The following is a 26333-nucleotide window of genomic DNA, read 5'->3' as shown; positions in this document are numbered from 1 at the left end:
AAACTATTTTAGCCAAAAAGGAGGGCACCTAAGGAGAGAAAATTGTCGGAGCAGACTGCAGAACCACTACAGATTTCATCTGTTAAGTTAGTGTAAGTATTAACATACATTTACTAACATAAAAAAATCTCTCTGGAGCTTTCAAGTTTTGATTTATATCTGTGAATTCAATATCACTGTAGAATGTGCTCCATTCATTTTCTTTTAAATGTACATAGTTTATCCACAGCAATGGGAAGACACATTGAGGAAATTTAAAAACAAAGTTACAGTGAGAAACAGCTAGAAATAGTTGACTTTACAAATTAAGTCTAGCAGGCATAAATGTCAGAGATCTCAAAAACATATACTAAATTCCATCCGAAAAAGCCTCGGAAGGCCCAATAGTACTGACCAACCACCATGCCATCCTCACCCTATTGGCGCCACTGGATACAGATTTGGGGTGGGTGGGTGGGGGGAGGGGCTCTCTCCCGGCTGTTGTCAGTTATTGTGACTGGAGCAACTACTTCTCAATTAAGTAGCTCCTCAATTTGCCTCACAGGGGCTGAGTGTGCACCATTTGCCAACAGTGCTCAGTAGACTGGCTGGTCATCCGTCCAAGTGTTAGCCAATAATACTCATCTTCTGTGATCTGACAGGGACTTGTGTTACCACTACGGCAAGGCCATTTGCTTAGAAAAAAATGGAATAATAAAATAATAATCAAGCAGTGAATGAGATGTCACAGCTGTGTTACTGTGTGAACTGGCCAGTGAGCTTTGTCATTTTATCTGTGACGGCCCTTGTGAATGATAGGTGGTGTCATATGATGATTGGTTCCCATTTGTATATTCCATACTGTAAGTGTGCATCCTCTGGTTATTCATATATCTTACAGTATTGAAACTATTTGTTCCCATCTGAAAAAGAGAGTCTTATTTTACCATCTCTTGCTCTAATTATAGATTTGATTAAAATATCCTCAGGCTTTTTAGTGTGTTTAGTTCAGTTTTTAGTTATCTTAGAGATTTTTGGGGTGTCACTTGAGCTGTAAATGGCTGTTGTCTGTATGGGTAAGCGTAGGTATCCTATACAGTGCATATAGTGTTCATGCAGTGCTGAAACTCAGTTTTTTCCCTTTTTCTTTCTTTGTTTCCATTTCTTCATATGAAATCATTACTGCTTAGAAACTAATAGAATGACAAAGTTATTGAGCTAAATGATTCTTCCTGGACTTCAGTTGACCAAAACTTGACAGTGACAACAACAGCTAGAAGCTTCCCACAACCTTGAAATAGGTAATACATTTAGTGAATGAAACCTACACATTGCTGCTTTTCTGTTTATTGGATAAAGACATACTGTCCATGAAGATAAGTGATTGTGTTATTTTATTTTTTTATATTTTTTGTAACAGAATCACATGAGTGTTTCACTAGCTGTAATCGTCTTCAGATTAAAGGCATGTGCTTCAAGCAGTAATGTAATGTTTCAATTGCAATGGCTTGTTATCACTTGAAGAATTTGCCTTTAGTGTAAAAGTGACCACTCGCTGTTTAAAACAAGTTATGCCAATGTGAAGTGCTCATGTGATTTTGTCATAAAAATTAGGACAAAGTTCTCTTTATTTTCATTGCATAATAAATCATAATGTTTGTCTGCATCCAGCATGAATAAAATTTTAACAGTAGATATTCACCAAGTACTGTACACTTGAATCTTTAATAGCAATCCTCTAATTGGTAGTACTAGGGGACGGCCAATTAGAGGATTCCAAAAGGGTAAGTCATAATGCTTGAGATATGGCTTTGATCGGTCTTACTTGAAATAGGGAATTGTTTTTCACATCATAAATTAAATAATAACTATAAATCCTTTTTATTAAAATAACTTACTTCCAGGAGTTGCAACTCCAAATGTTGCTGATAAAAATACTGTAAATAGAAATCAACACCCCCAGCTTTTTGAATAGATTCAATCTTCAGGACAAAAAGTCGAAATAGTTGGGAAATAGGATTGGGTCATTCAGACTCTAGGTGAACCTGTGGCCTGTATGAGCACTTAACCACCGAGTAAGCGTGTCACATTTTCATTAGTCGAGCAGGCGTACGAGGTATAAAATACCCCAGAACATAGTTTACATAACACAATCTCATACTTTAAGAAAATGGTGTATTTTATGACTACTGCTATTGAGCATTTTAATACTATGCTTTTTGTGACCCTGGTTGATTACTTGAACTTTTTAAGGTAAAATTTAATTATGTAATGAAAAGTTAACACAAGGTATTTCACCTGAGGTTGACTTACTTTATTTTTCATTTAGTACGTGTCTCCATATTTTAGGCCTCATGAACATAAGTCGCAATTGAATAGAGGACTTAATTGTTGCAGTTTTGCAAGTATAAGCAGTTATTACATGTATCTTGCAAGCTAACTTTTTGCACATATTACGTATAATGATTGTCAGTACGTCTTTTGATCAACCATGCGTTACACACCTCCCACGTTTCTTGGTTGCTGATCCTTGAGAAGCAGACAGACCTGCGTCTTTCTTTTCTTAGAGTTCTCAATATTTAATCTAGAATGTGGAAATGTCACCAGTCAGACACATTATTTTGGGTCTTTCAGTTAGAGGGGGCTTCATTAACGCCATTGCTAAATTCTTAAAAAAAATTCTTTTTGCATAATGCGAGTTTTTTTTGGATTTGAGGAGTACAAAGTCTGTGCATTGATTCCTGCTACGTTCATGAAAGAGCAAAATATGTGCATTAACCATCACCTCATTGTGTCAAGATGTCGTACTCATTACCTCCTTTTGTCATGTTGTAGTCCATTATTATTTCAGGCTTGTTTGTTTTATCCAGAACTTGAAGACCCAGCTTTTTGATTGTTGCTTACCTGAAATGCAACTGGTGTTTTGCTTTCTCTTTCATTCTTCAGGGTGCTGATACAAGTGAGCTGCTTCTGTAGGAGAGATGTCACCAAAGGGTAACTGGTGTATCAATTATCAAATGTGACGTTTCTATTGCTACTTTCAGTGTCAGGAATCAGGCACACCTCTATGTCGCTTGGCTTGTTTGAGGCCTGGTGTAGACCATCTTCTTGTTGTACTCAGTATATCCAAGTCATTTGTAAAAAATGTTTTTGAGTTGACCCAGCAAGGATCTTGAATATTCTGCTGGCTTATTGGGAATATATTGTATGAAACTGCAGAGCCCTCAGAGAGCCTCCATTTTTCCATCTGTAGTGACATAGGTCCCCAGGTTGTATGAATTTCTGCAGTTGAGAATAAACGGCTACAAGACAGGATGGATGCCAGCTAGTTTGTCTGGCTGCAAGAAATGATGAATGGCAGCTAGTTTCTCTATTCTTCTTTTAGCTCATGTGCTGTTGTCATCAAATCACATAAATTGGAGTAAAAACAATAATCTCTTGTAACTTATACGTGCTCTTAGAAATTTCATTCCTGTTTCATCCGAATTCCATAGCTTGAGTGTGTAAGTGTGATGTCCTCTCTTTATTCCCGTAGATATAAATATCCCAGTAAAGCAACTCTTTCAGTTTGGGATGTTGTCTTTGCATCTCTGTCTAGAGGATACTGTGATGATTCGCTATTTTCTGTACATACAAATTTGTACAAGTGATAGTATCATCTATCGTGCTGTTGTCTGTCGTTTTATGAAAAGCGGAAATTTCATTACTGAGGTCATCCGCATTGCTACCGGTACTAGGAAATGCTTTCACTGTATTCTTATTTCTGCATGATCTAACCCATCAGACTTATCCAACAACTCCTGCAGAATTTTGTCTATTTCTTCCAGCATGGATAAGTAAAAAACTAACTAATTTTTTCAAACTTCTGATCTGGTATAAATAACTACACATGTTTGCATGTACGTGGTTACTATTTGTTTACTTGCGGGGCCAGACACAGGGGGTACTTTACACAACAGTAGCATTGTGCCAACAGTGTCTCATAAACATATGCACGCAGAGACTGACACAGTAAAACTAACAGCAATGATCGGTGGCCGAGACAACAATAGAGGAATGTTTAGCACATCAGTAATCTCTTACATAGAGCAGTGTTGCCACTAGCAAAAAGTAAATGTGGGGTACTCTAGCCCCAACACTGACATGGGCACATATGACCTTAGCTATTTTTGGCCCTGAAACAAAACGAAACAAAACAATATACCCCAGCACATTTGTTCGACAGTTAAGCATATTATGCTTTTTCTCAAGTGCTGTAAACATATTTACTTCTGCCCACTAGCCAGGTACTGAATGGTTGGTTCTAAGCACTATGGAACTTAACATCTGAGGTCATCAGTCCCCTAGACTTAGAACTACTTAAACCTAACTAACCTAAGGACATCACACACATCCTTGTCCGAGGCAGGATTCAAACCTGCAACCGTAACAGCAGCACGGTTCCGGACTGAAGCGCCTAGAACCGCTCAGCCACAGCGGCTGGCTTATTGAATGCTGTGGATACATTAAGATGTGTTGTTGTTAAGATACCTACTTGCTGTGAGTGTGTTCACAGGCACTGCCAATCTCCTTTCCAAAACTCCAAGTAACTTTTCAGATTTTGGGCCACTGAATTGAATTCTATTTGAATGTTTGTGTGATGTGGTCTTATGTTGCTGTTTTTAACTTTGCTTTGTGTCCAAGCGCTTGTCCGTGTAGACAGAGTGCTACTCTTATTGCTTTTCTCTTCCGTGTAATCAGAGTAAATATTTAAAAATTTCAAGGAGACAGCAGAATGTCTACTAAATACCTTTCTTCAGGAGACGAAATTCCTAACCAATAAAAACACTAAAAGTAGAAAATCTTAATCTTAGCATTCAATATTTGTCATTCCTTGCCCTCACAGCATGTGGGTACCTTTAAATTAGGGTCTAAATTTGCATTTACCCTTTTCCAGTGTTTCTCATCCAACCCCTCAGTTTTCTCTGAAGAAAGAACTTAGGAATTGCAAAAAGTAGGTTAGTATTATGCACTTTAAGTACTTATATTGGCAGTTCTAGGATGTGATGACCAGCTCCTTGTAATTTTATTAGTTTTTTGAAGTGATTTTTTCCCTTTAATATAATCAGGGCAAATGTTATATATGCATTAAAATGGTGCATTCTTGTGTTCCACTGAGAAAGAAACACTGGAAAAACTCACAGGGAGGAACAGTGAGGATAAATTATGCAATATTGATGATACTGAAGGCTTGGATAGAATGTCAGTACTTTGCTGTGTACATCAGTGGATATAACAAAGCACTCTGGTTTGTACGGAGGATAGAGAAGAAATTAAGTTTTTTGTAATCTGAGTAATGTAGAAGTGGTCATGAAACACTTTCGATAAAATATAGGTGTGATTTCTATGTTGTGATAAATATGGGATTTCCTTCAGTCTCAGTTATCAAAATGGAAAAAATACTGCGTTTGAGAGACCACATTGCTATTCATTGTCTCATGGCTTGTGTGGAAATGCTGACAACTATGTTTGAAGACTGCTGTTTTCAGATATTTTATTGTGGTATGTTTTGCATTGATCTCTGGAATGTTTCATTATTGTGACAAATCTGCAATTACCAAATGAGATAGTTAATTCAATGTTAGGAACATCATCAGATTTCAAACCTTGTTCCCAAGTTCATTTAATTTGTATTAAGAATTCTGGGCTAGGGAAGTCTGTTGTTGCTCAAATCTAAATATTGTTTGAATAATTCATTCTCAGAATTGTGTGGTATGAAACCTTCATGCTATGTAATTTAGGTTAAGTCATGGATTTTAATGTTTATTTAGACAGAAACACTAAAACAAAAATTGTTTGCTACAAAAGTACCAACATAGTGGCAGAATGTGCCCAGTGTAACTTGTTCCCTATCTGAGCAGGTGGTATAGCATGGGAGGGGACAGTGGTAGTGGTGGGGTGCCATTGCAAGTGATAATCAGATGCTGGGGGAGATACAATTCAACAGCTGAAGTATGTGAACAAAGTTGTGACTTGCATAACTTGTAAGCTATAAATAGCTAATTCACAAATGATCATATCAACAGGTAATGCCAGTATTATTAATAATCCAACAGATATAAATGTTCAAAGTTTGTAGTTTCTCACTAGTAAGAAAAAAGAAATAGTCACATAAACAAAGAATCAACCAAAGCTCCACTCTTGCTCTGCTGCAAGAAAATCTCATAAAATGAAAAAGGGGTTGTGTAGTGGAAGGCATAATTCACAGTGATACTTACAGTGTAAAATAAAGAATGTGTGTTGTATGGAAATTGTGTGTCAGTCCCTTCCTCCTCCTCCTCCTCCTCCTGCTCATTTCTGAACTAATGAATCCTCTCCTTCTATTGGATACCTTATTATTCTTTTGTTTCATTTCCAATTTCTTAAAAATAGTTGTGATGACAAAATTAAAAATGTCTCACTATCTGATGATATTTTTGACCCTGTACAAGTTTAATATGTCAACTTTGTTCGAACTAATAAGCAGGGTTCAGTAGTAACAGTTATTTAATATGCTGCGAGCTGCACTAGTAATGTCTTTTCAGAGGCATTGTTGCATAGCCACTTCCATGAAGGAAGTCAATTTATTTTGTAAACATACAAAAACTGTAACTTTTATTTTAAACTACTTTTTACTTCTTAGTAAGTGCAAAATTGTCATTTTTTTCATAGTTGAAAGAGAGCCTTTAAGGCCTTTGTCAGCAGTCTCAGAGAGCTGAAACTACACAGCTCTCCGAGACTGCAGACGTGTGTGCAAGTTGTGTTTGTGTGAGTGTGTGTGTGTGTGTGTGTGTGTGTGTGTGTGTGTGTGTGCATGTGTGTATATTGCTGACAAAGGCCTTAATGGCCAAAAGCTATGAGTGTGTGAATCTTTTTATTGTGCCTATCGCAAGTCAGCATCTCCGCTATATGGTGAGTAGCAACTTTCCTTCTCTGGTGTTGTTGCATTCCATCCTGGATTTTCCATTGTTCGATTACTGGTAATCTTTATTTAAAGGATACATTTTCTGTTTGTTTCAACTTGCTTGACATTAATGAACTTCCAGATTGGCCTTCATCTGTTGCATTTATTTATTTCTGCTTTCCAATATTCCAATAATGTGTAAAACTCATAAATTAATGGTTCATACTCTGTGCAGTGGCTTCCGTGTGCTCCATACTATGCCAGTGTCCAATGAAGAATGGCTGTTGATCCGTATAGCTTAACCATTCATTACAATGCAGTGTTTGTTTGTGATGTATTGAATGAATTATCAGTACTGTGACCTTGTTGGTGCCTGTCATTCAACTGAATGATGAAATGGTTTCCTCTCTAAAATGTGACTCAATGTGGTTTCATCCATAATTATTCATATTTGTACTGGACAATTTTAAAAATGCTTTTACCTTTTTGCGTACCCCCACTTGTCTGTCCTCTCTTATATGAGAGAGAGGTTTTACATACAAAAATTTATTTCCTTTTAGTTCTGGAACTGACGAGCTTAGCCCCAGAATCAAGAGACTTGGGTTCTTGCGAAAGAGAAATTTTGGATATTCTCCACGGGATTTTGTAAGTATATTTTTCTTCATTGATAAGTTATAGGAGCTAAGTTACTTGTGGCTTGACTAATTATTATAAGAACATGTCAGATTTGTGAGTGCAAAATTAAGTTCTATGAAAATTCCAATATACATAACAAGTGATGTCTTAAATGATTTATTTATTTTCCAGTTTCTATTTCTCCCATCAGATTTTCCTCTACTGCTATCTCTAGCACCCTAGTTATTCCCTGATGTCTTAGCACACTTCCTATCGCCCTGTTTGTTCTCTGGTCAGTGTTTCCTGTGTGTTTCATTTCTAGTGCCAAGAGCCATCTAATTTCTTATAATTTCAGTTGAGACTCAGTATCTTTCCATAGCACCACATGTGAAACACTTCAGGATTTTTCTTTTCCAAATTTCTTAGTGTCTATGATTCACTTTTCCAATTTTCTTGCAGTCTATGGTTAACAACAATAGGATGCTGTGCTGCAGACATAATTGTAAGAAATTTCACAAATTGAGACTCATGTTTGACACTACTGGATTTCTTTTGGTGAGAAATGTTGTCTTTTCTAGTGCCAATCCGCTTTTCATATCCGCCTTGCTTTGCCCATAAATTGTTGTTGTGGCAGCCATCAGTCCGAAGACAGGTTTGATGCAGCTTTCCATGCTGCTCTACCCTGTACAAACCTCTTAATATCTGAATAAATGCTGCAATTTACATCCTTCTGAATCTGCTTACTATATTCGCCTCTTTGATCTCCCTCTACATTCTAAAATTCCCCCTCCCACATACACACACAAACTGCCCTCCAATATTAAACTTGGGATCCCTTGATGTTTTGGAATGTGTTCTATCAAACAATCTTTTCTTTTACTCAAATTGTGCCATAATTTTCTTGTCTCCCCAGTTCTGGTCACCACCCTCTCATTAGTTACATTATCTACCAATCTGATCTTCAGCATTTTTCTGTACCACTGTATTTCAGAAGCGTCTATTCTCTTCTCATCTATACTGTTTATCACCATGTTTCACTTCCATACATGGCTACATTCCATACAAATACTTTCAGAAGAGACTTCCCAATATGTAAATCTCTATTCACTGTTAATAAGTTTCCCTTCTTCACAAATCAAACAATAAAACCCATTGTTCTTCTTCAGATATGCTTTTCCTTGCCATTGCCAATCTACGATTTATATCCTCACTATGGCCATTATCGTAATCTAATTCCCTCAGCATCACTTGATTTGATTAGAAGCTGTGTCTGACAGAATTACAATGTCTTTGACAAATATCAAAGTTTTTTATTTCTTCTCCCTGGACTTTAATCTGTAAGCAAATTTTTCTTTTGTTTCCTTTACAACTTGCTCAGTGTATGTACTGAATAATATCGGTGATAGGCTACAACCCTGTCTCACTCCCTACTCAACCAGTGCTTCTTTTCGACTTCCACAACTGCCATCCAGTTTCTGTACAAGTTGCAAAGAGCCTTTTGCTTCCTCTATTTTTACCCCTGCTACTATCGGAATTTCACAGTCATTATTCCTGCCGGCCGAAGTGCCGTGCGGTTAAAGGCGCTGCAGTCTGGAACCGCAAGACCGCTACGGTCGCAGGTTCGAATCCTGCCTCGGGCATGGATGTTTGTGATGTCCTTAGGTTAGTTAGGTTTAACTAGTTCTAAGTTCTAGGGGACTAATGACCTCAGCAGTTGAGTCCCATAGTGCTCAGAGCCATTTGAACCATTTTTTCATCATTCCTGTCAACATTATCAAAAGCTTTCTCTTAGTCAACAAATGCTATAAACATAGGTTTGTTTTTCTTTAACTTATCTTCTAAGATAAGCAGCAGTGTCAGTATTGCCTTGCATGATCGTACTGCCTCACATGTTCCTACATTTCTCCAGAATCAAAACTGATCTTTCTTGAGATCAACTTCTACCAATTTTTCATTTTTCTGTAAAGGATTAATATTAGTATTTTGGAATTGTAATTATTATGGTCGCCTTGAAGTTTGAGGGTATTTGGCCAGTCTCATACATCTTCCACACCAGACGGAAGAGTTTCTCATAGCTGGCTCTCCCAAGGCTATCATCAGTAGTCCTCACAGAATGTCATCTGCTGGCTGTGTCTGTCTATGGTAATGCGTTCACTATGCTGTTCATAGTAGCTCATCTACATTCCTGTTTTCTTATTCATTATTAAACCTACTCCTGCATTACCCCTATTTGATTTTGTATTTATAATCCTGTATTCAGCTGACCAGAAGTCCTGTCCCTTCTGTCACCGAACTTCGTAATTCCCATTACAGCTGACATCAACCTATCCATTTCCCTTTTTAAATTTTCTAACCTGTCTAAGTGATTAAGGGATCAAACACTCCTTGCTCAGATCCATAGAACACCAGTTTTGTTTCTCCTGATGATGACATTTTCCTGAGTAGATCCCACTAGGCGATCAAGTGTTATATACTTCCAAAGTAGCAGAATTTTCACATTTTGTCAGCTATTCCAATTTTGAAGTTAAGTTTGTTACTAGTTTCACTCCTGGTGGTCTCTAATACTTTCATCTCCCTTTTTTTATTTCTCATTCTGTATTCTGCACCCAATAGACTATTCCTTCCATTCAACACATCCTTTAATTCTCCCTCACTTTCACAGAGGTGATAAGATCCTCAATGATTGTTACAATTGATATCCTTTCACCCATAATTTTCATCACATTCCCAAATTTTTCTGCTGTTTCCTGTGGCGTTTCATGTACAGGTTTAACAATAGATGCAAGCCTACCCTCCTCCATTGTGCCCTTTTTAGTTTGAACACTTACTCTTGTTCTTCCATTATGATTATCCCCTTGTGGTTTCCTTGTGATCCATGCACATCTTGTATATTATCAGGTCTGTAGAAATATTGAGCCGTTCTGCCTCTATAGCCATCCATAATCGCAAAAGTGTTGCCGGTGCAGGACATCATGCATGACCTGGCCTCTCGATTATGTCCCACAAATGTTCAATGGTATTTATGTTGGGTCATCTAGGTGGCGAAATCATTCTCAAAATGTCCGGAATGTTCTTCAAGCCACTCGCAAACAATTGTGGCTCGACGGCATGGCTAACTGTCATCCATAAAAATTCTGTTGCAAACAGCTGCATAGTGCCTTGTTGACAACTTGGGTCCATGGCTTTGTAGGGTCTATGTCAAATTAGAATCCTACTGTCAGCTCTTACCAACTGAAATCAGGATTTGTCTGACCAGGTGACAGTTTATCTGTCGTCTAGGGTCCAACTGATATTGTCTCTCACCCAGTAGAGATGCTGCAGACAATATTGTGCTGTTAGCAAAGACACTCATTTCTGTAGTCTGCTACCAAAGCCCGTTAATGCCAAATTTTGTCTCACTGTCCTAACAGATATGTTCATCATACGTCCCACATTGATTTCTGCAGTTATTCCACGCAGTGTTGCTTGTCTGTGGGCAATGTTGCTGGTCTCAGTCATTAAATGAATGCCTCCAGCCTCAACGTTGTCCGTGGTGAAAGGCTACACATGCAGTTTGTACTCTTGGCACATTCTTTACACAATTGATCTCAGAATATTGAATTTCGTAACGATTTCCAAAATGGATGGTCCCATGTGTCTAGCTCCAACTACCATTCTGTATTCAGTGTCTGTTAATTCCTGTCATTCACCCATAATCACATTGGAAATGGTTTCACATGAATCATGTGAGTACAAATGACAGCTGCACCAATGCACTGCTCTTTTATACCTCATATATACAATACTACCACCATCTGTGTCTATACCATGACTTTTGTCATCTCGGTGTATGGGTTATCGATTATAGCAGCCCCTTGGGTCAAGAGTTCCAGAGGTAAAATAGTCCCCTGTTTACATCCCTAGATGGGGACTACTCAGGAGGATGTAATCGGAAGCTACAAAACTAGCATTCTATGGGCTAGAGCATGAAATGTTGGATCCCTTTAATCGAGTGGGTTTCTTAAAGAATTTAGAAAGAGGAATGGATAGTTGGAAGTTTAGAATAGCGCAAATTAGTGAATTATGGTGGCAGAAAGAACTCAGGTGAGTGAATGGCTATAAATAAAAATAAAATAGGGGATAATGCAAGAGGAGTTCTAACACGAATAAAAAAAATAGGAATGCAGGTAGATTATTAAGAACAGAACAGTGACTGAATTATTGTAGACAAAATAGATATAAACCCAAGAGTCACTGCAGAAGCAAAAGTTTATATGCCAACTGGCTCCATAGATGATGAAGAGGTTGAAAGAATATAAGATGAGATAAAGGAAATGATCCAGATAGTTAAGGGAGATGAAAATTTAATTATAATGGGGCCTGGATTTGACAGTAGGAAAAGGAAGAGAAGGGAAAATAGTAGGTAAAAGCGGACTGCAGCAAAGGAATGAAAGTGGAAGCTGCCTGGTGGAATTATGCACAGAGCACATTTCATTCATTGATGAATCGTGAAATATGATTATAGATGTGGAAGAGATCTGGAGACGCTGGAAGGTTTCAGATTGATTATGTAAAGGTAAGTCAGAGATTTCAAAACCAGATTTTAAATTGTAAGACATTTTCAAGGGCAGATATGGACACTGGCCACAATTCAGTGCTAGTAAACTGTAGATTAAAATGGAAGAAACTGCAAATGCTAGAAAATTAAGGAAATGGGCTTAGATAAGTTGAAAGAATCAGAGGTGGTTGTGGGTTTCATGGGGAGTATGAGGTAACAGTTGACTGAAACAGTGGAAAGGGGTGCAACTATAGATGAAGGGTAGCTTTGAGAGATGAAATAGTGAAGCCAGCAGGAGATCAGATAGGCAAAAGACAAATCCTGGTCAGAATCCCTTGGATAACATGAGTTATTGAATTTTATTGACAGTGGGAGAAAATTTAAAACTGCAACAAATCAAACAGTTGAAAGGAAGTACAGACATATAGAAATGAGGTTGACAGGCAGTGCAAAATGTCTAAGAAAGAATGTTTAGTGGACAAACGCAAGGCTGTAGTGGCTTGCATGGCTAGGTGAAAGGTTAATGCAGTCTTTAGAAAATTTAAAGACTTTTTTGAAGAAAAGAGAAGTGTCAGTATGAACATTGATGGCTTTGATGGCAATCTAGACTAAGCAAAGAAAGGAGAGGTGAAAGGTGAAAGGAATATATAGAAATGAAATACAAGGGAAATGGACTTCAAAGTAATATAATTGAAAAAGAATAGGAAGTAGCTGATGAAAAGATATTGCATGAAGAATTTGATAGAGCACTGAAATATCTATGTTGTAACAAGTATACTGGAATGGATGACATACCCTCATATTTGTTGATGTATTGGGAGAGCCAGTCATCACAGAACTATTCCATGTGTTGTGCCAATATATTAAACTGGTGAAAGATCCTCAGACTTCAAGAATGATGTAGTTATTCCTATTCCTAGAAAGGCAGGAGCTGACAGGTGTGAATAATAGCAAACTATCATTTTATAATGTAATTGGACGAATAAAAAAATCTATCTGGGTGACTTTTCTGAAGTCTATCCCTTGCCCTAAACCTCACCAAGCCTTTTCCTTCACTCCTCTTCCTTCCTCTTCAACCCTTCTACCGGGAGGAGGAGCTAGTGGCTCTGAAAGCTTGCATACGTATTACTTGTCATATGTGTGTTCTCCTGCTACCACTTGGTGAGCAGACTTTTTTTCCTTATCCAATTACATTATATTTTCAAAAATTGATTAGGCCCCTATCTCCATCGATAAACTGTCATTTTAATAAGTCACAGTTGCAAACACTGATTCTAATTATTTATGGAAAACATGGAAAACTGGTAAATGCAACCGAATAAAAATTTGCAAAAGGAGTCAAAGTTCGGGGAGAAGAAATAAAAAATGTTGAGGTTTTCTGAAAACATTTTAATTCTGTCATAGAGGGCAAAGAACTTAGAAGAACAGTTGGACAAAATAGTGTGTGTGTTTTGCTGTTTGGGCAGCAAAATAATTGGTGATGACAGAAGTGGAGAGGATATAAAATTAGCAACGAAAGCATTTCAGGAAAAAAAAAAAAACGCATTAGATGTAAACTCTCACCTCAAGGTATTTGTCTGGAGCGTAGCCGTGTATATAAGTGAAATGTGAACAATAAACAGTCCACATAAGTAGAGAATAGAAGCTTTTGGAACATGGTACTGCAGGAAAATGTTTTAGATAGATGGAGAGATCAAATAACTAACGAGGAGATACTGAATCATATTATGATGAAAAAGAAATTTATGGTTCAACTTGATTAAAAGAATGGATCTGTTGATAGAACATATCCTGAGGCATCAAGGACTTTGGTCACAGACAGGTAAAAATTACGTAAGGAGATGAGGCTTGAGTACAATATGCAAGTTCAGATTTTAGAAAACCTGAAGGAATTTTACCTGTCGGTTTTGCCAGTTTGGTTCACAAATTTTCCTAAACTATGACTCTGATAGTAGATCCTCTATAGCATGCAAATCAGTGCTCCATTCTTCTTCTGTCACATTAGCAGACAGTTCCTCCTCACCTCATACCAGCCCACAATGAACTTGTTTTACACCTATTTGTTCACACCTCTGTTTTTAACCATGGAATTCTTTTAAACTTTTAGTGTTGATAATTAGGCTTTTAAATTACCCAAAAGTTATTTTGAATTTTGAATATGTTGAATCTGTCCTTCCAGTGACAATTTCCACTTCGATTCCTTTATATTTTTTCCTGCAATCATTTTGCTTTAACTTGAATGCACTTCCTATTCATTCCATATCTAAGTATCTTGTTTTGTTCTATTCATTTCTGTTCATGATATTTTTTCTATTTTCTCCTTTCATCACTCAGTTGAAGTGCTTCTCCTCTTATCTACAGTTTCTCACAGTTTCCTCTTTTGTTCCTGTTAGCCCAACATCTGTGATTAGTCTTTTTAAATATATCTGTTCATCGACAACTAAACTTCTACCGTTGTATTTGTTATTGCTGTATCTACAGCTTCAGAAAACTCTGAAAGTACACCCTCATTCCTCCATATGCCTCTATCCCATTTACTTGTATGTTGCTTCTTCATGAGGATTTTCTTAAACTTCAGCATATTCTTCATCATTATCAAATTGTGATCATAGTTGAAATATCCTCATAGTGAAGAAATACAGCAGGTCACTTTCAGTCTTGATCACCATTCTCTAAAATGGTGGGAGTTATAGACAGAACTGAAAAACATGAAAAACAAGAAGACACAATGTTTTGATGAAAAAAATGGCTCTGAGCACTATGGGACTCAACTGCTGTGGTCATCAGTCCCCTAGAACTTAGAACTACTTAAACCTAACTAACCTAAGGACATCACACACATCCATGCCCGAGGCAGGATTCGAACCTGCGACCGTAGCAGTCGCACGGTTCCGGACTGCGCGCCTAGAACCGCGAGACCACCGCGGCCGGCAATGTTTTGATGACCTCAGTGTATATGAGGTGGTGCCAAAACAAAAAGTTATTATTTTTTAAAAACCATATATTTTCAAATTGTTTACAAGACAATCTTATCCCCTCCAAAATACTCTCCATTACAACTGATACATTTGTCCCTCCGGTGCTTCCACTATCCAACGGTTCAAACCTGCATCCAGCCATCCTGATTTAGGTTTTCCATGATTTTCTAAATCGCGTCAGGCAAATGCCAGAATTGTTCCTTTGAAAAAGCACAACTGACTTGCTTCCCCAGCCTTCCCTAATCTGCTGGGACCGATGACCTCGCTCTTTGTTCCTCACCCCCAAAACCAATCAACAACTGTTTGAAACATTTTTTGTAGTTATCTTTAGAAATATCTGACAGCTCCTCCCTCTTTTTTTTTTCTTTTACTACTTCAATGTTGTCAAATCTGCGTCCTTCCATGCCCCTTGTCATGCGTGGAAACATTAAAAAATTCCACCGAGCCTTCCTTTCGTGCCCCTTTTCATGCATTGAAACATGAAAAAGTCGCACAGAGCCAGGTCAGGCAAGTAAGTTGTGTGGGACAGCGGAACCATGCCATTTTTATCCAAACATGGTCACCTGTCTGCTGGAATAATAATAATAATAATAATTTTTTTTTCTTTTATGAACACTGTTTGCCACAAATCTCTAACAGGTAATCACTTGTCTGTTGAGGGCCTGTCAGCACGAGCTCTTGAATTTTTTCAATATTTTTGTCAATCTGGGCTGCTGTTGGACGTCCAGAACGAGGTTTGTCATTAGTTGCCGTCGCCATTTTTAAATCGAACAAACCACTCACACACGTGCAGTTTTCCCAAAGCGTCATCTTGGTAAGCTGTTTTCAACATGAAAACAAAGTTTCACAGCTGCACAGTGTACACTTAAACTTACTCTCATAAAAAAAAAAAAAAAAAAAAAAAAAAAAAAAAAAAAAAAAAACACCCCGAAACGAGAACAAAACAGCACGAGCAAAACCAATCACTGCAGATGAGCAGAACAAGCCAGGTTGACAAAATAGATAGCACTAAACTGGCAATGAGTTGCGCCATATGTGTCTAGCGGCAGAAATGCGTACTACGCCAGTTTCGCCCACAGCAACGTTCCTCGTATGTTATAAAACCAGTTGCAATACTAAGTATTTATTAGCTTTATAGAGCACTTATAGGGAAGGAAAACAACATCCTTTAATACTAGACAAAACAAGTTGTTGTACCATTGTTGAAGATAGGATTTTTTTATTTATTTATTTTATTTTTTATTTATTTTTTTTATGAAAGTTGATTGAAATTGGTTCCCTGCTTCAGATACTTAGGAAGTGTCTCCTCTGAGAACAATACAGTAGAAAGGGAAATACTCAACAGGATATAAAAGGCCTCAGGGTTCTCCAGAGAAATGAGAAATCTAATTTGGGATAAGAAAATTCCTAATAAAGCTAAATGAACCATGTTCCACATTTAGACAAGATAAAAATTAAATAAACAGGAACAAAGCATGGAAAGTGCTGATTATGGTGCTATCGTCACATAATGTGAACAGATAATTGCAAAACAGGAAGGAAATACTTTGCTACAGAAGTACCATGGAAATAACCCATGGAAAACCACAGAAATAATTTTTACAGACAGTAAATCAGAGATGGAGATAACAAGCTGGAAATTAGATGATATCATTGACCATAAAATGTACAGTGGTGGGAATAAATAACAGCAAAATAGTGATAGGCAGGACATATAGCTTGGAAAATGGATGATAGATAAAGCAGGTTTTTGTAGATTCCAAAAGGTAAGACTGAGACGATTGTCTAATAGAAGATCGATAGATGACATTGGAAACCATGCAGGGGTGACATTGATGCATATAGCTGAAGGCGTAAATGTGCAGAAAAGGTTAGAGGAGGCATTTATCTGTCAATTTACATCAGATGGCTGATGGTGTATATGTAGAACAGTTCCTTCCCGCTCTCCGTTTCATCACTTAAACTTTGTTTGTGAGAGCTGAAAGTGAATTTTACGTGCTCAATATTGTACTCCAAGTGCATTTGTTAGTATTGTACAAGGTCTTGTGAATTCCTATATGTTTTACATTTATCTACAATAATTTCTATTGATGTAGAAAGCCTTCTTTTTTTTTACAGTACAAATTGTGAAGAAATTTTATGTTACTGTGTATCAAAAGAAAACCAAACATTTACAAAAGTTCAAAACTAAGTTTGGTTGATATAGCTTCTTAAAATTCATTTAAAAAAAGGCTCTAAAGATCAAATTATTTGTATATACAGTGTTTTTGCAGTTCCACACCAATTTCAATAAAAAGTTCTCAGAAACTATACAACTTTTAACCAATTTATGTCCTTGTTTTCATTTACTAATTGGTTAATCGGTCTTACTATGAATTTCCTTATGTGTTTCTTGCCCATTTTTAATATATAGTTGTATTTTCATTTTTTGCCCTTTATACAGTGGAATCCTAAAGAACCTGACTATGGTAGAGCTAAAGCTGATTGTATTGAAAAGTTTAAGATACCAGAATTTGAAGAAGATTCATTAGAAACGAAGGGTCAAAAGAGTTTCTTATACACGTAAGTAATGCATACATCAAATTGTGATGTGCTATAATTATGTTTATTGGTATGTATTTTAAAAAGAAAATGTATCATTGAAGAACAGACATCTTACCCCATAAAGGAGGCCTTTTATCTTGTTAATGACAGAAAACCACCCTATGTTCACAGGTTTAGCCACTATAAAAAGGAGACACACTACTTTGAAGCTCAATTCATTGTGTGTGTGTGTGTGTATGTGTGAGAGAGAGAGAGAGAGAGAGAGAGAGAGAGAGAGAGAGAGAATTTCTGTTGTTCAGTGAAGCAGGCACAGTACCTCAAATGGATGTAATGTAAAAAAATATGATCCTATGGCATCAGCATCTAAAATTCCCACATGAGAAATTCAACAGCCACAGTGCTTTATTATTTAAATCATTATGTGCTGATATGTTTCTGCAGCAGTAAAGTGTATGGTGCAGTCAACAGCATCTAAGGCAAATAAATTAAACTCTTCTGCTTCATGTAATTGATACAATCCTTTTTTAAATGACCTTATTCCAAAACTTCAGTTTTTGGGGACAAAGAAAAACATTCTTCGGATGAATATAAGGAACGCAACTGGATGAGCTTCCCAAGGTTTAAAGAACAGATTGAAATGGGTGTTTTGCTGTTATTGCAGTTGCTAAGTGTCACACTCTCTTCAGGGAGGAAATAAGGTCTGTTTCTTGGAGATGTAATTCATAAGCATTGTCAAGTTATGTTTTTAGTCGTATTTTAAGTTGCCTCTTATTTTTTACTTGTACATTTTTAATCAAATTAGTTGTATATACAGTTTTTTTTCACCAATTTCAATAAAAAGTTCACAAACTATACAACTTTTAGCCGATTTATGACCTTGTTTCCACTTAGTAAGTGATTAATCAGTCTTACTATGAATTTCCTTATGTCTTTCTTGTCAATTTTTTTAAATGTATTGTTGTATTTTCTTTTTTGTGGCACTAATTTGATCTTTTAATCAAAGTATACACAAAATGGTTTCATTGAGTGTTACATACAGGCCATTTCATCGAATCATCATAGAAATACCTACATTCATGTGGAATATAATCAAGTAAATATTAAATGTCATGCATTTTTTTCTGGTTAATAGTCTTTTCAGAATTAAAAACTACAGACACTTCCAGAAATAAAAGATATGGTTCTGTAATCCACTTGTGTATTCAGAATCACATGACTGTAACTTACTATGTTGAAAATACATAAAGGAATATAGTTGAAACCTGACTTTCTGAAACATGTCATCTTGTGTGTTTCGTTCGAAATTACCCTTTTCTGGTTGTATGTTGGTCACCACATAGGGAAGCTGTAGATATCTTCAGTTTCTATTTAATTTATGGTGAAATTACAGTTTTTGGAAGCATTGGCAATCATTTCATGATATTATTTCACAGTATTCACTTTATTTATTTATTTTTATTTGGTCCTGTTGATTACATATTATACAACCAGTGTACAAGTAATATAGGACAAGTCAATTGATGCAATTACAGTAGTACATGAACATTTATACATCACATTGCACAGACATTTGTTTATTTAAGAAGAACAATTACTTGCATACAGTATTAAAGCTTGCATTATGCCAAAAACAGTTTAAGTGACTGTTGAAAATAGTAGAATAAGTGACCGTGCATATTTTTATGCTACTGACATACCGGGTGATAAAAAAGTCTATATAAATTTGAAAACTGAATAAATCACGGAATAATGTAGATAGAGAGGTACAAATTGACACACATGCTTGGAATGACATGGGGTTTTATTTGAATCAAAAAAATACAAAAGTTCAAAAAATGTCCGACAGATGGCGCTTCATCTGATCAGAATAGCAATAATTAGCATAACAAAATAAGACAAAGCAAAGATGATGTTCTTTACAGGAAATGCTCAATATGTCCACCATCATTCCTCAACAATAGCTGTAGTCGAGGAATAATGTTGTGAACAGCACTGTAAAGCATGTCCAGAGCTATGGTGAGGCATTGGTGTCAGATGTTGTCTTTCAGCATCCATAGAGATGTCGGTCGATCACGATACACTTGCGACTTCAGGTAACCCCAAAGCCAATAATCGCACAGACTGAGGTCTGGGGACCTGGGAGGCCAAGCATGAAGGAAGTGGCGGCTGAGCACATGATCACCACCAAACGACGTGCGCAAGAGCTCTGTCACGCGTCTAGCAATATGGGGTGGAGCGCCATCCTGCATAAACATACATTCCAGCAGGTGTTTATCAGCCAGGCTGGGGATGATGCGATTCTGTAACATATTGGTGTACCTCTCACCCATCATGGTAGCAGTTACAAAACCAGAATTGCGCATTTCCTCGGAGAAAAAAGGCCTGATAACGGTAGATGTGGTAAATCCAACCCATACTGTGACTTTCTTGTCGTGCAATGGAGTTTCCACGACAGTTCTAGGATTTTCAGTCGCCCAAATTCTGCAGTTGTGGGCGTTGACAGACCCTCGGAGCTTGAAATGAGCTTCGTCGGTCCACAACACGTTACTCAACCGATCTTCATCTTCCACCATCTTTTAAAACGCCCACACTGCAAATGCCCTCCACCTCACTAAATCGCCAAGTAACAGTTCATGATGCCGATGGATTTTGTACGGAAGCATCAGAGGGTACGCCTAAGTGCCAACCAAACAGTAGTGTATGGAATGCCGGTGCGACGTGCAACTGCATGAGCGCTGACTTCCCCGTGCATAGAAGAACCCACTACAGTCTCCATTTCTTCCTGAACTGTATCAGCAGCATTACGCCTTGTGCTCGGTCGGCCACTAGGGGTCTATCGTCTAAACAACCCGTGGCTTTGAACTTTGAAATCATTTGCTGCATTTGTCAATGGACCTTTACCCGTTCAAATCCCCTTCCTATGGCGATAGGATCATAACGCTGAACTATCACATTCCCAATTCTGATAATACAGCTTCACTAAAAGTGCCATTTCAGGTAACTCCAACATGCTGCGACTGCTGGCCCATCTGATTCTCTCTCTCATTACAGCTCCTTTTATACACGATTGTCATGCGCAGTGACTGACGTTTTGCAGTCCAGCGCCATCTGTCGGACATATTGTGAACACTTCTTCTTCTTCTTCTTCTTCTTCTTCTTCTTCTCATAAAACCCCATGTCATTCCAGGCAAGTGTGTCATTATTCTGTGGTTTATTAAGTTTTCAAATTTATACTGACTTTTTGGTCACCCGGTATATAAGCAAGTAAATTTTCTTCATGGTCATGATTTGAATTGAATACAAACTTTAACTGCATTCCTTAAGAAGAGGTTTAAGTGAATGCTCAAGTGAGTGGGATACATGGCAGTTCACATTTTTTGGTAATGACACAGATAAATTTACATTTTATCACCACAATTTCAGTTAAACTACAAGTAACAGCATCACACTTTATTTTTAAGGGAGTGCTTTTCTTAGGCAGTTTCCCCCACTCTTATACCTTATAACTCTAAGTATTCATTCATTTTATAGAAAGTTTGTTCAATGAGGAATAATTTTAGTTTCCGTTTGAAAACCTGTACATTACTTATTTCCCTTTTTATATTGATAGGGAGCTTATTGAAGACCTTTATGCCTGACTCAGTAACTCCCCTATGTGCTTTAGTGAGAGTTGTAGAGCCTTGGTGAAAATTTTTCACCTGTCCTGTGTCATGGTTGTGGATGTCACAATTTTTCTGAAACGATTCCCTGTTGTTGGCTACAAATAACATCGTTGAGTACATATACTGACCTGTAATGGTAAGTATCCTGAGAGATTTGAAGAGACCTCTGCAAGATGCCCTATTAGGGACCCCACATATTAGCCTCACTGCTCGTTTCTGTATTATGAAGACTTTTTCAACACCTGCAGCATTTCTCCAGAAGATTATGCCATAGGAGAGAACAGAATGGAAATATGCAAAGTATGACAACAACATTATGTCTCTGTCTACTAACTGATGGAGAGCTCTTAGTGCAAAGCACGATGAGCTAAGTTTCTTGACCAGCTGATCAATTTGTTCTTTCCATCTTAGGTGACTGTCTATCTGGATACCTAGGAATTTTGTATGTGTGGTTTAATTAATTTTGTGATTGTTAACATGTATTTCAGGAGCTTTAATTTTTTTTATTTTTTGTCAGAAACTGTATCATATTGGTTTTTGAAAGATTTAAGGTTATGCTATTCCCAGTGAACCATTTGTGTACTTGAGTAGAGACTGTCATGGCTGTATCCTGCATTGTGGAGTTGGGTCCTTTTACGAGGATACTTGTATCATTGGCAAACATTACTATTTTTGCTCTGTTATTAATTGTAATTGGTAGATCATTAATGTAGAGCAGGAAAATTAGTTGCCCAAGAATTGAGCCCTGTGGGACTCCATACTTTTTATTCCCCAGTCTGATTTTATTGCTCTACCTATCCCCCTTAAGACAACCCTTTGCTTCCTGTTCTGTAAGTATGATTCTAAACAAGTCAAAGATTTGTTCTTTAATGCCATAATGTGGAAGCTTTTTCAAGAGTGTGTTGTGATCTACACATTCAAATGCCTTGGCAAGGTCACAAAATATCCCCATTGGATACCTTTTGTAATTTAGTTCACCCAAAATTTCATTTGTTAGGTTAAATATAGCTCTGTCTGTGGAGGAGCCCTTATGAAAGCCGAACTGTGTAGGAGCCAGTAAGCCATTTTGTGTAGTGTGACTATAAATTCTATCATACACTATTCTCTCAAATACCTTTGAGAATACTGGCAGCAGAGAGATGGGCCGATAGTTGGATATTTCATCCTTTGCTCCACTTTTATGGATTGGCATCATTACTGCATGTTTTAATCTATCTGGGAGCACACCAGTTTCCATAGATTGATTACACAGATAGCACAATATATAACTGATTAAGTCTGCACATGATTTTAAAATCCTACTTGATATGCCATTGTATCTACAGGAATCTGAGTTTTTGAGTAATTTTATGTTTTTTTTTCCAATTTCTTTAGGGGTTGTACTTCTGAAATGAAGTGCTACTTTAGATGTTATTTGCATGTGGTTAAGTAGTTCAATAGCTTCTGTGTGAGACTGTTTATTATGGTTCACTGTTTTTTCTCCTGGTTACCCATTTCACCTTGGAAAATTTCCTGTCACACACATCACACAAATGTTAACAAATAGGAAAAAACTGGTCAACTTTATTAAAACGCTCCTGTGCCCACCAAAGATGCACGCACCCGAATTATACTGGGATTTTTACTTTGCCCAACACAACCATTGGAAAACAACAGTAGCTCCTTGACATTTTCTGGTACATATTCTTTTATATAACAATGAGAATGCACATACTTCATTTGCTCCTTTCTCCGTAATGTCTTCTTAGTATATGTACATTGCAGACTCATTATTCTTCATGTTCTGTATAAAAAATACATTTGCCCACAGCTGCTGAACTTGAGCTACGAAAAGCAAAACATAGCACATAGTGTTTAGGTATTAAATAGATGGCATACGGAGATGATGACCGTTGATAGGACGTTATTCCAGGAGTAAATCCCTTTCAAAAATGATGTCACTGCAAACAAGTTGCAGAACCACATTTACACTGTATAAAATAAAGGCCTTTTCTCACAAAAAGATATATCTGTGTGTAGAATTTTGTCTCATTCTTAACTGTTTGTCAAAATTGGGAGTAAGACTTTTTCAGTTGTACAGTACAGTGTCTAAGGGAAAAAGTGAAGCTCCACATTCTGGTCCACATGAGCCAGTCAGGGCTGACTGACTGTCATGGCATTTTCTGCCATTAACTTCATTTGGATGCAGAATGGAGGGGCATTGGGTCACCTCTTTCCTGGTTGTGGTCAGCTTTCTTTTCCTTGGAGCTTCAGTCAAGCTACTACTCGTCAGTTCCCTCATGAGGCTGAGTGCACCCCATTCCAGTCCTCCCATCAAGGAAAAATCCTTTTAAGAACAGGGAATCAAACCCAGATCCTCCACGTAGCAGTAAGACACAATGACCACTGAGTTACAGAGGCAGACTGCAATGTTTTAATATAGCTGCTCTGTGGGGTAGCATGCATATTCATGCTTTCCGTCATCCGGTGACACAGATTTTCCTTTTCTTGCCATGGGAAAGCTGTTGTATTCAAATGCTCTAGGCTACTATTGTAATATAGTGACCTCTTATTTTGAAAGTGGCATAAGCCCATTCTTTTTAAAACAATGAGAGATCACGTAACAGCTTTTTGTACTAAATTAATCACAAAATACAGTAAAACCCCATTTTAACTTTCCCGCATTTTACGTTGAAGTCATACTCCTACCATTAACAGTTGTGCGTTGCAACATTTCAAGTTTTCTTTGAGGTTATCACGACCTTTAACACTGATTTTCATACAGATTTCTGCAAAAAGTGCCTCGTGTTCCTGCTCAAAGTCACCTTTGGAACAATGCAGAAAATGCAGACTATACACCAAGCTATTGATCCTGCAATGTAGCATTGAGTCTGTTATAGAAGGTTTTTGTTCTCGGCCCGTTGGGTCATGGCCCCCTGAATTAACAGACTCTCAGTGTTTGGAAGGGTGCAAAAGTATGCTGAGTCACTGCTTAAATGATGATCACGATCTGACGATAGTGATGTTAGTAGCAACCTTGTTTCTGCTCATTGTGTTTTATTAGAACAGCTTTAATTAAATTTCAGTCATTTATAGAAATAAATGCCACTTTTGAAGATGGCCGCATCTATAAATGGCTTTCACAAATCGTTCTACATGAAATAAACCAATCCATACTAGGCACACAGTCTTAAGTTGGTACGAGCTGATGTCATACGCAAACATTCCTTTAGATGTTCCATAACACAACAGAAGATTCCACCATCCTTTTTACCTTGGATGTCCCTTAACCAAGTGACCACATTTTTAGCAAAAAGCTGTAGATGTCACACTTATTGTTCTCCTTTTATGAAGGCTGCCAACTTTAATATTTTAACCAGTATTTTGTTACAAGTTTTATTTACTGAAAAAATCAGTTTTTGAAAATGTAATGTATTGGGTAGATAAAAAAATCTACTCACCAAGTGGCGGCTGGAGAACACACATATGAAAAGTATTAAATGTGGAAGCTTTCAGAACCAGTGGCTTCTACTCCTGGCAGAGAGATTGAAGGGAAAGGAAAAGAGGTTTAGGAAATGGTGAGAGTTCAGAAAAGCCACCCAAAACCCTAGGTCAGAAGAGACTTGCAGAATGGAATGGGGAGAAAAGGCTGATTCTTAGGGACTGCCTAGTGCATTTTATGTGATAAAGGGAGGAGGGGGGAAGGGAAAAACAGACAGGTCAGAAAATGAAAAAATGTGGAAAACTAAGAGTAGTGAAGAAATACTGAGACCAAAAAAATTAAATTAAGGCCAGGTGGGTGGCGAGAGCCAAGGCTATGTTGTAATGCCAGTTGCCACCTGTGGAGTTCTGAGAAACTGGTGTCTTGGGAAAGAATCCAGATGGCATGTGTGGTGAAATGGGCACTGATATCATGACTGTCATGTTGTAGAGCATGTTCTGCAACAGGTTGTTTTGTGTTGTCATTATTCACCCTCTGCTTATGCCCAAACTGATAACTTGGTGGCAGTCATGCTGATGCACCAGGTATCAGTTAGGATGAATGGGCACAGGCAGAGGGTGTGTACTGCAGGGTGTATACGACCTGGGAGAAAACTGGGAAAAACCCCAGAATTTGTTTAGAATTCCAGGATATTCTCTCTCTCTCTCTCTCTCTCTCTCTCTCTCTCTCTCTCTCCCTCTCTTTTTTTTTTTTTTTTGGGGGGGGGGGGGGCTGGTAAGAAATAATCCTCTAACAAAGGATATTCCTGCATCCCACTACAGCAGAATAATACTGCAGCAATAAAACATGAACGAGAGAAAAAAACTAATGTAAAACTTAAGTTACAAAGGAAATGCGCCATGTACACAACAAAACACAGTTCTCATAGAAGCGTTGGCCAGTAGCAAAATGTGTCAAAGGCTTTAGGAAGACTATGCAATGCTTCATAACAACAAATTACCTCCGATGAGCATGACGTCATAACTGTTTACATTAGAAACTTCCTGGCAGATTAAAACTGTGTGCCGGACCGAGACTCAAACTCGGGGCCTTTGCCTTTCGCGGGCAAGTGCTCTACCATCTGAGCTACCCAAGCACAACTCACGACCCATCCTCACAGCTTCAATTCTGCCAGTACCTCATCTCCTATGTTCCAAACATCACAGGAGCTCTTCTGCAAGGTTCGTAGAAGAGCTCCTGTGAAGTGTGGCGGACCGAGACTCGAACTCGGGACGGCAGAGCACTTGCCCATGAATGACAAAGGTCCCGAGTTTGAGTCTCGGTCTGGCACACAGTTTTAATCTGCCAGGAAATTTCATATCAGCGCACACTCTGCTGGAGAGTGAACATCTCATTCTGCTTACATTACAGTCGTGTGAGCAGTTGTGAGTGGGCCCATGTGCATGTGCAGTTGATTTGCGCATGTACTTTCTCCCACTTCTGGCTATGAAAGTGTGGCTGTTAGCTGTATAAGCAAGCAGCAAGATGCTACCCGGAAAAATTTTACTGGCGCGTGCAAGGTGCCATATTCACTGGGAGCAAACCAGGGTATCTGCCGTGGGCAGCAAATTCAGTCAAGCATTAATCTCCTTGCAGAGCAATGAAGTTATTTTTGTTGGTTTGCTAAAGAAATATG

The 26333-nt window shown here is 37.8% G+C and overlaps 1 protein-coding gene across 8 annotated transcripts in view; it reads left to right on the top strand.

Annotated features, from left to right (window-relative positions):
• The window catches only part of LOC126256782 (E3 ubiquitin-protein ligase TTC3-like), a 364962-nt gene that overhangs the window by 121018 nt on the left and 217611 nt on the right, over nt 1-26333 (top strand). For all 8 annotated transcript variants that reach the window (XM_049955514.1, XM_049955508.1, XM_049955509.1 and 5 more), the window contains 3 exons: nt 13-92; nt 7462-7546; nt 17475-17593. In XM_049955514.1, the coding sequence (XP_049811471.1) occupies nt 13-92; nt 7462-7546; nt 17475-17593 (284 nt within the window). The remainder of the gene's footprint in view (nt 1-12; nt 93-7461; nt 7547-17474; nt 17594-26333) is intronic.

This window comes from Schistocerca nitens, chromosome 1 (assembly GCF_023898315.1).
Source record: "Schistocerca nitens isolate TAMUIC-IGC-003100 chromosome 1, iqSchNite1.1, whole genome shotgun sequence".
NCBI classification, from domain to species: domain Eukaryota; kingdom Metazoa; phylum Arthropoda; class Insecta; order Orthoptera; family Acrididae; genus Schistocerca; species Schistocerca nitens.
Note: the sequence above shows the minus strand (reverse complement) of the source record. Positions and strands in the feature narration are given on the sequence as shown.